The sequence below is a fragment of the Hemiscyllium ocellatum genome, chromosome 6 (genome assembly GCF_020745735.1).
Source record: "Hemiscyllium ocellatum isolate sHemOce1 chromosome 6, sHemOce1.pat.X.cur, whole genome shotgun sequence".
Lineage (NCBI taxonomy): Eukaryota > Metazoa > Chordata > Chondrichthyes > Orectolobiformes > Hemiscylliidae > Hemiscyllium > Hemiscyllium ocellatum.
The window spans coordinates 79,955,949-79,966,345 of record NC_083406.1 but is presented as its reverse complement, the minus strand read 5'-3'; the positions used below and the strand labels follow the sequence as shown (position 1 = coordinate 79,966,345).

At 39.4% G+C, this 10,397-nt stretch overlaps 1 protein-coding gene across 2 annotated transcripts in view; it reads left to right on the top strand.

Moving 5' to 3' along the window:
* The first annotated feature begins 733 nt into the window (after positions 1 to 733).
* Positions 734 to 10,397, top strand: part of LOC132816457 (radixin) — a 76,971-nt gene continuing 67,307 nt past the window's right edge. The window contains exons 1-2 of one of the 2 annotated variants that reach the window (XM_060826061.1): positions 734 to 1,083; positions 2,485 to 2,533. In XM_060826061.1, the coding sequence (XP_060682044.1) occupies positions 2,522 to 2,533 (12 nt within the window). In that variant the 5' untranslated portion in view covers positions 734 to 1,083; positions 2,485 to 2,521. Of the gene's footprint in view, positions 1,084 to 2,228; positions 2,325 to 2,484; positions 2,534 to 10,397 lie in introns of those variants that run through there. The other variant, XM_060826062.1, reaches the window with a different exon arrangement.

Below are 10,397 nucleotides of genomic sequence, written 5' to 3'. Positions count from 1 at the left end.
CTATAGTATGCCCTCTCCCCCAATTTCATAAATGTTATGAAGAAGGAGTTTCATTCTTTTGGGGATTTAAGGAAACATCTGCCCATGTCAGAAATCGTTGTATCATTTACACATTAAATAAAAACCATGCACTATTAGTTTTACCAATTATCTTGACAGCAGTTTATCAGCCATTAAATATGCCATGAACAGGAGAGTAGCCTGTGGTCCATATTCCCACACACGCAACCTGATGCTGTTTCTGAAGTACTGCGTGGCACAACTAATTTGAAATGAGTTCTGGGAATCAATTTTCTAATTATTTTAACAAAAATTAAAATGTAGCCTCAAGAGGCATTTATTATATTAAATTACATTTGTTTGACAAAGTAATTATATTATTCCAAATATATACCTACGATTAATGCATAATATTAAGAGGGAATACATGATATATTTAATGAATGAAGATCGTAACTCACGGATGCCTTATATAATTCATGTCTCCTAAGTTAGTGTTCGTATATATTTTGAAAAAAATGATTAAGTCATTTGCAAATTATTTGTCAGAACGTATCATTTAAATTGCATTTCTCGCTACTTAGTTGCATTGTCTAGTTGGTCGGAGGAGGTACAGTTATAACATCCAGATCGTACAAAGTAGTGCTTATTCATACTTTGTAATAAAAATGTATCAATTTGTGTCCTTCCCTCAACTTGGAATTGCGTCCTAGCTCCGCAGAGACTGCAGTGGTAAAGCATAGAAGCTGCTCCTGGTTCAGTTGCTGGCAGTGTGTTGAATGCAGTTACTTGGGGGGGGGGGGGGTCACTGGTCCGGCTTTCAGTGCCCCGCGGACAGCTTGGGCATTTCTGCATCGTCTCGGTTTGTGGAGAGTGAGGGGCGATAAGGCAGCGCCATGCAGATGAAGGCGGCTCTGAGATGTGTCAGTGGGGACCACGCCTTGCTCTCACTGGCGGCCATGTTGCATTCTCACTGCTGAAAATTGCACCGCTTCATTATCAACAACAGAGAAATTTGAGAAGGACAATTTGTTTGGGAGCTTTTCTCACGTGACCTTTAAAGAGGTCCGCATTTAAGCCCAGGTAAATTTTGCTTCTATTTTTGTCTTGCTCTGAATGTAAGGGTTATACTGTGTCTGAAGATCTCATTATTTCTTCATGCTCCTTCTCTCTGTCTCTAGCTCGTTGTCAGGCCTAAAGGTATATTGAAGGCCAGGGCCATTCCCGTTACATTCCTCTGCTTAAACAGAACTACTTTTAAATGTGGAAAAATACTGAGCTGCATAGACTAGGGACAGCGAGACGAAGAATTTCACTTCGCGACAAACGCTATTTAATTACCAATCAGTATAAACATCGATAAGTCGCGTCTTTTTCCTCTCTCAACATTGAGACAGTAACAAATCCGGACTAGTAAGACTTTGTGCTGCAACAGTTGAGCGGCTTGAGATATTTAAAGCTTATCAAAAACGTTCAGATGTTGGAATTTGGCTTTGAATCTGTGGATCGTGTCCTGCGTATTTCGCCATCTTTCCCGCAGCTAAAGATTCAAAATCAACACCATTTCTCTCCCTCTCACTTACGAAACGTTTTAAATCAAACCCGCCACAGCTGTGTACGTGTATAACATCGTGTGCGTGGGCAGGAGATCCTATTAGCCACGAGTATTTTGTGACAAATGTGTTTCTAACAAAGTGCAAATGTAAAGTAACTTAAATCTTCTGGCCTTTTGAAGAAATATGCGTTTTAAAGATTAGCAATATCACAGTTGTGACAAGACAGGGAATATGTGGGTATCATGAAGTTTTATTGTGGCGGTGTGCTGAACTGCGACAACAATTCAATCATTGTCCTATTTGCAATTTGCGTTGTTGCTGCCATTGAAAACTGTGTGTAATAAAAAGAAACCTCTCTATGTTTCAGTGCGTCTGTTAGTGGTTCGGTAGCATCACTTCTTACAATAAAAATGTGTTCCCCCCTTTCCTCTAAGCTTTACCCCCTTCCCTCATCAACTGTTGGAAGGCGCCAATTGCCTGAACTATAACTTATTTGCATTGCTCTAATAATCAAACTCGTTCACGCATTGAAAAACTGCAAGTCCCGCCTCCTGCCCGCCCAGATTGGGGCTATTTAACGGTTTCGTTGAACCAATGATCTCTCGGCCAACCGCTACTGCGGGTTGAGCAGCGGCTGTCACTGTCAATCACAAGCAAGGTAGCTCTCCCCAGCTGCAAGCTCGTCAGTCATGTTTTACGTGCCTCTTGTGGGCCTGCCCGCTACCGAATGAACATTGAAGCAGTTCACCACTTTGTGAAAAGTGAAAGGTGTGTAGTTCCAAACTTACAGGTGAACGGTTGCATATCTTTGAGAGCAGGTATTAAGTCCACCTAGTATCACTATGATATGGTCACCGGTTGTATGTAAAAATTGAAATGTGATAAATAAAATGTTGATTTGATACTTCCCTGTAAATTTCATTTTCAGAGTAGAGGAATTGTGCTGTTAACCAGACCAGTCAAAAATGCCGAAGCCGGTAAGTCAAGTTAATTTGTTTTAAATTGAATTTCTGTAAGATCAGATATGTGATAAATGTCTGTGGTTGATTGCTAATAAATCTGTTGGTCAGACAGTGTAATGATTTGCATATACAGTATCCTGAAATTCTGTACCTACATTATATAGTCTAAGTTTAATTCCAATCACTGGATACTTTCCCTTCCCTGTTCATTCTGATCCGATTATAAACTGTCATAGAAACTGGATGGCACAGAAATGTTTGTTATAAATCTACTCCTTTTTAGGCTCCCCCTGCTAGACCCGCACCGCAGTGGTGTGTTTATTTTCCTCTGATTCAAACTACAAAGTTGCATAAGAACTAATAATGGAAAAACTTTAGTGATCAAGCCCTAAACTCTAATTTGTGCTATAGTAAACTTAGGATTCTAGGCTTTATAAATCAGTCAATTTTGTTAGCTCTGTTTCTGTTGACCTAATACTTCTCAAGACTTTGGGTCTTTTTCAAACTCCATATACATTTTAACTATACTACACTGTTCCTTCAAAAACTTGAATCAGATTCGTCCTCCGCTTTCCAATTTGTTTCAACCTAGTCTCAAGAGACTTATTTTCTTCTGCCTTGCTGTTTTTTAAGAAACTTTCTTGTTACTGTTCAGCTAACTCCCTTGTGATTTGTAAGTTATATCCTTCTTTTATTTGAGCAAGGGTGTAACAGTTGTGATGTTCCACTAGTCTGGAATAAGCCTCTATCTAGGGAGGCCTGAAAGATTGTGGCTAGCTCCTCCTGTAATTTCAGCTCTTTCCTTTAGCATCTCGTACAGACAGTGAATAAATCACTCAATGTAGTGCTAGCTTTTCTAGTGTCTCCTCTCTATTTTTATCTGTGACAGTATCCCAGCAACCTCCTTGTTTACCATCACTTTGGTAAAGTCTTCTTACTTAGCAACCACTGATTTATAAAGTGCTCATTTAATATCTTGGACTTGACTCCTGTCTCTACCAGTGTATCACTGTTTTCTTAATCAGCCCCTGCACTCTGAATCATTTTATGATCTTTTTTAAAATTCCCTTTTAATACAGTTACCCAGGCCTCTCATTTCTTTTTCACTTCTGCACACTTTTTCTGTTCCAACTGATTTTCTCTTTTTGTATTATCAAGTTGATATGTCATTCTTTTTCTGTATCATCCAGAGAACATTGGATTTGACTGCCCTTCTCACACTTGTGCAAATGTATCCACCTCTTTAAGGTTGTCCTTTTATTCTGTGTATATTGTTAAGGACGGGTGTGAGTTTATTTCCTTTTTGTTAATTGTTGCTTAATTAACTTTGTTACTAACTGCCATTACTAACTGTATCTCATCCATAAAACTTATCCTTGTGCCAAATAAATGCTAGGTGGCTTTTATGTTGTTATTGCTGTCTGATTCTAACCATGGACATTAATTAAAATGTCACATGAGCACTGGCTTGAGTTTTAATCCGGAGTTGTGGAGTTCTGTGTTAAACTGAGTTATCAACAAATAATGTAAGAAAGTTAATGTACCACCATACAATCATATGCAACTTTTAAGTTTTTTTTAAACAAAGTTATAACTTTTACCCAGAAGAAAAGGCATTCAGTATTATTTAGAAATTGAACATAATTAACTCTCTTCAGTGAGTTGTCATGGAAACAGGTTCACCTCTTCAATGACCTTTTTTCTGTATTAAGTCTTTTGGTGTTCCTACTATAGTGACTCACCATTTGAGTGAAGAAGGTAAAACAACAATATGAAGGAAAAAGTACAGAAGTTAGTCTTTTTGCTGCTTTTGAAAAACTAGTTTCACAGAAAACAATGAGTTCTTAGGGATATAGTAAATTTTTAAATTGGGAGCTTTAATGCAGGTGGAGTGTTGTGCTAGCCGTAATTGGTAATGAATTTGAATTCTGTTAAAGTCCTGAAATGCTAGCTATTTTGTCTCCAATATTATAAGATATAGAAGTACAGGATAAAAAAACAACAGTATCTTGCAAAATCAGATCATCCGTATATTGGAATTCCTTTGATAAATTATTTCTATACCAACTTTTCGGTCCTTTTTACAGGACCATACAGTATGTAAGCTCTCACAATAACTGATTATTGCTCTTGATGAACTTTGTATTTGGTTTTGAATATTCTCACTGATGCAGTGCTAATTCTGGTGACCTTTTGGCAAATGAGGTAATGAGAAATTACTCTGAACAAATGGAACAGTTAACTATCCCTAATGGATTTGAGCTACCTAGGGTGGCACAGCGACTCAGTGGTTAGCAATGCTGCCCCTCAATGCTAGGGACCCGGGTTCAATTCCTGCCCATGGTGACTGTCTGTCTGTGTGGAGTTTGCACCTTCTCCCAGTGTCTGCGTGGGTTTCCTCTGGGTGCTCTGGTTTCCTCCCACAATACAAAGATGTGCATGGCAGGTGAATTGGCTATGCTAAATTGCCCCATAGTGCTGGTTGCATTAGTCAGGGGTAAATGTAGGGTAGGGGCATGGGTCTGGGTAGGCTACTCTTCGGAGGGTCACTGTGGACCTGTTTGGCTGAAGGTTCCTTTTTCCATACTGTAGGGAATCTAATCTACTGTCTTTGTATTTAAGTTGGTGTTGTGTGTTGAATGAAAGTTTAGATCTATGCTCTTCAAAGTGAAGTGTAACAATATTGGGAACATGTCTCCAAAGTTTCTTGGGTTTAAGGTAGCAAAACAAGAAAATTTTCTACCTCCCTATAGCCATTCTTCCTTTTACTTGAGCAAGCTATCACATTTTAAATTGGATTGGTACTAAGTAAACACATTGCATAATAGGATTCTTGTGGCCAGTAGGTGTAAACTTTTACCCCAGCAATCTGGATTTGAAACCATTAACCATTTAGTATCTAATTCATTGCATCATGCAGTTGTCCTTAGTTTACAATTCGTAAGTAGTTTTGACAGAGCAGGGTGATCCAGTTTATGTAAAATTGCTAGTTGGTAAATATTCTGTACACCTTCAAACAAAAGAGCCCTGTAAACTTGGTATCCCTATATTATGGTACCTAAACATCTTTAGTCCTTGATTCAATGCCATTATTTTCACCCTCTAATTTTTTTCCTCCTTTTTTCCCCCATGTTCTGTGTTCTTAAAATTCCAACTTGGTGAACTTTTCATATCGCAATCATCTGCAAATGATGTAAATGGCAGAAAACAATACTGAACAAAAAGGCACTTCACTATTGGCAGCAATATGTTGATCTTGGTCTGTTGTGTATTTTGTGAATATAGATACTTTTGTGGCTTTAATTGTGCCTGGCCATGTTACTTTTAAGAACTTGGACTTTGAGAAATTGTTCTTGGTTTTACAACTTCTTACAGTATTCCATTGTGAAAAGATAAAGTAACACTTAGAGTACTCATTGACTATCTTCTTTCAGATTTCTTGTATTTAATGTTTTGCAACAATTGGGATGGAATCCAACTACTTGGACTTTATGATCAAATGATGCACAAATTGCAACATTAAAAACTATTGACTGCACCATGAAGGGGTAAAGAAGGAAACACTATGAAGACCAACCAAGTAAAACAGAAGGGGGAAATAAACAAACCAGAGCAAGATGGAGGTAGCCTCCACTACCATGATAGGGATCCAATTCTTGCTTTCCACCCCTCTAGGCTCCAGTAGTCAGCTGATTCCACCATCTCCAGTGTGATGGAAGGTCCAGACACACCTTCATAGCATCCCTACAGTGTGGAAACAGGCCATTAGGCCCAACAAGTCCATGCTGACCCTCAGAGTAACCCACCAGAACCATTTCCCTCCCCTATTACTCTACATTTATTGCTGACTAATGCACCTAATCTACACCTCCCTGAACACGATGGGCAATTTAGCATGGCCAATTCACCTTACCTGCATGACTTTGCACTGTGGGAGGAAACACACGCAGACACAGGGAAAATGTACAAACTCCCCACAAACAGTCTATCAAGGCTGGAATTGAACCCCAGTCCCCGTAAGACCACAGTGCTGCTCATCTTGTCCTGTGTGAATCTTCACTGTTCTATAGAGACTGTACCATGCATAATACTTCCTTGGTTACTTCCCCTCTTCCCTATGGCTTGTTTCCGAGCATGTTTAAGGCATCTCCTATCACTTCTCTTGTTGTTCAAGGCCCTACAAGTTCCTCCCTATGAACAGCAGTTTGGTTGTGTTTTCAATTTAGCATAACTGTTTACTATTTGTGTTTCACAATGTGGTCTCTGTAATGTTGAGGAGACCAAACTGGTTGAACCCTTTATTGTGTTACATCCTGGTCATGCAGCAAGGAAGATCCCAAAGTTTCTGGTTGCTTGTCATTTTTAATTTTTCACCTTGTTTGCATGAAATGTCATCTCTTCTGCTCCTCGGATGCTGTCTGACCTGCTGTGCTTTTTCTAGTGCTACATGTTTTTGACTCTGATCTCCAGCATCTGCATCCTCACCTACTCCTCCCTTTGTCATCTGGATGACAACACTGTCTGTCTGTCTCAGGGTTGCACTTCAGCTATCTTTTTTTTAGATTAGATTACTTAGTGTGGAAACAGGCCCTTCGGCCCAACGAGTCTACACCGACCTGCCGAAGCGCAACCCACCCATACCCTTACATTTACCCCTTACCTAACACTATGGGCAATTTAGCATGGCCAATTCACCTGACCCGCACATCTCTGGACTGTGGGAGGAAACCGGAGCACCCGGAGGAAACCCACGCAGACACGGGGAGAACGTGCAAACTCCACACAGTCAGTCGCCTGAGTCGGGAATTGTACCCGGGTCTCGGGCGCTGTGAGGCAGCAGTGCTAAGCACTGTGCCACCGTAACACCCATAAAGCCATTCTAGATTGGCTTTAAAAAAAAATTCTAACTTGAGCACTACCACTGCACAAAGCTGGTATTGAAGTAGCGTTCATTTTGTATGTGTTCAGGAGTGTCTATATTTCATACATACAATTTAGTGATAACTGCCCAGTGCTCATGTCTTAGTCTTAGTTGAAAGTGGGTATTGCAGATGCTGAAGTTCAGTCAAGATTAGAGTGGTGCTGGAAAAGCACAGCAGGTCAAGCAGCATCCAAGGAGTAGGAAAACTGACGTTTCAGGCAAAAGCCCAATCTTAATCCAAATTCAATATTGTCTCTCCCAAATGGTGTGAATTTTACTAAGGGTGGTCACTAATACAGTTTGTAAATAGAATTAATATTCCACAGCTTTTCTTGAGCAAGTGTAATAACTTATTGACCTATTCTTAAAATTTGGGTTTTTATTTTTACTTGTCTGTTTTTCTGACCTTAACTGACTCTCTGGTCTCAGCATAGATAAGTTTCTTCTTACTTCCTCCACTGTACCTTGCTAACTGACTGTCCTTTTATATGTCCCTTCCCAGTTGGGGAAAGTTCAGACTCTCCAATACCTTACTGTACTAAATCAATTCGCTATCAAACCTGCCAATAAAGTTACCTCTTCTTTCTCTCCCCACCTGTTATCTTCCCCCTTTTGTAATGTATTCTTGAGTAAATGTGCATGTTTTAAATGATTAGAGTGCCTCTTCGTTTCATGGGTTTAAGATAAGAAAATTACTCCTTGAATTTGTGGCAGACAGTGAGCCGGAGCATTTAAACTTGTAGCCTGTAAAATGGTAAACCCTTTTAAAATTTTTTTTTGTTTTTAAATTGCAGTTCTTAAAAATAGCTGTGCCAAGACCTTACAAAAGCAGGGGGAGGTAGAAATGTGACCATGGTTACTGTTTGTTTTTTGTAGTGCAGATCTAATGAGAGTCAGGAAAAAAAAATTGATTTGTTACCTGCACAAACTGGAGGAAGTCAATGTTGTAGCTGAGGGGAAAATTATGCTACAGTATAGCACCATGGCGAACATGAACAGAATTATTAGACTGGTTGGTAAACTAAACTGTTGGCAGTAGAAATTGGAGACTGATTAAGAAATTTAAATGGAGACATTCTAAAAATCAGTTGGTTAATGCACAGTTTACACATTGGCACTCTGCAAATGCATTGATTCTTGTGAATCAGGATAGTTTGAGGATTAACCTTTTGGCTAATATTGGTGAATTTAAATCACCACAGTTTGCCTTATTGAGGCTAAATCTCTGCTCCTGTTAATTATTCAGTGACTCCTCCAGGAATACCCCTCATTCTTAAGGACAAGATTAAATTGATTTTGTAATTTTTTTTTTCTTCTGAATACTTCAGTAAAGTAATCCATCTGACAAGGCTGTATATGAAAACCATTGGAGTCTTTCCTTTTTCCAGTTGCCCCTGCTATCTGAGCCATTGGAGAAGACTTTGCTCTGGTACTGTGTGGTAGCTGGTGTACAACAGCTGCCTGGTGTCCCAAGAAACATATGCAAGCTGTTTATTCAGCTATTCAAAATGATAGTTGGGCTTGCAACATCAGAACTCATGTGGACACACCCAGCAGTGACTGATCTGAACATCATTGTACCTGAATTCCCAAGCTACAAGGAATATGGTGATCAGTGGCCTGACTGAGTTCTGATGGGCAGGAAAAGGTGGTCTCCAAGAACCACGTGTTGGAAGCATAAATCTGAAGAACACAAACTGGTTGGTTTACTCTAAATTTTAAAGAAAAAAAAGTTGAAAGTGACCCTCCTGCAGTGGGATAAAAGAATGCCTTGTGACTCTTCAGCCTAAGTCAATGCACCACATTCATCACTGCTCTTCAGGTTGGGGTATATATTCCAATGAGGTCACAGGAATTCTAATCCAGCCTTGCAAAGGAATTCCATCTGAGGAACAGTAAGACTGATTTTAGAGACCCAAAAGGGGATTTACCCATGCAGGCAAGAGGCATGTGAGATGTTCAATGCACATATTATTTAAAGAAGGTACTGCCCAGGCCCTGGTGACAGAAGTACTATGGTTACTGGAAGGTTTCAAATTTGAATTATTGGATCGATCACCCCGTCCTTAAGTGACTGGAATTGTAGAAGAAATATCTAAGGATATTGGTTGAAACTGCATAGAGAATTTTTCAGTCTTCCTTTGACTGGGTGGTGTCAGACTTGGAGAATTGCAAAAGTAACACCCTTTTGTTTTTAACATAAAATAGTCAAGGTCAGCTCAGTAATTACAGATCAGTCAGTTTAACTTTGGTAGTGGGGAAATTTCATGAAACATTTGAAGTCGAATGAAGTCATATGGGAAAATTAGTTGAGTACTGTAGGCAGTTTGAATTTATGCAAAAAAAAGGTTTTAACTTATTGGAGTTTTTGAAGAGTTGAAGTAAATACTGCTTTTGTGGTATATGTGGACTTAAGGTATTGAAACAGTGCCACACAACAGAATTGATAAGTTAGTGACTTTTCAGATTTGTAGCTCAGATTGATTTAAGTTTAGCTCACTGAGCACGAAGGTTTGTTTTCAGACGTTTTGTCACCATACTAGGTAACATCATCAGTGAGTCTCCAGTGAAGCACTGGTGGTATGTCCTGCTTGTCTGTTTATAGATCTTGGTTTCTTAAGGTGGGTGATGTCGTCATTTCCAGTTCTTTTTCTCCAGGGAAGGTAGATGGGATCTAAATCAATGTTTATTCATGGAGTTCTGGTTAGAATGCCATGCTTTTAAGAATTCTTGTGTGTGTCTTTGTTTCACCTGTCCTAGGATGTGTTGCCCCAGTCAGAGTGGTGTCCTCCTTTGTCTATCTGTATGGAAACTAGTGATAGTGGATCGTGTCTTTTTGGTGACTAGTTGGTGTTCATGTATAGAGGTATTATCTTGTAGAATAAATGGAATAGTAATATAGATACAAAAGGAACCAAGTGATGGAGGAACTGCCTAAGGAAAGATATAGGATGGCTA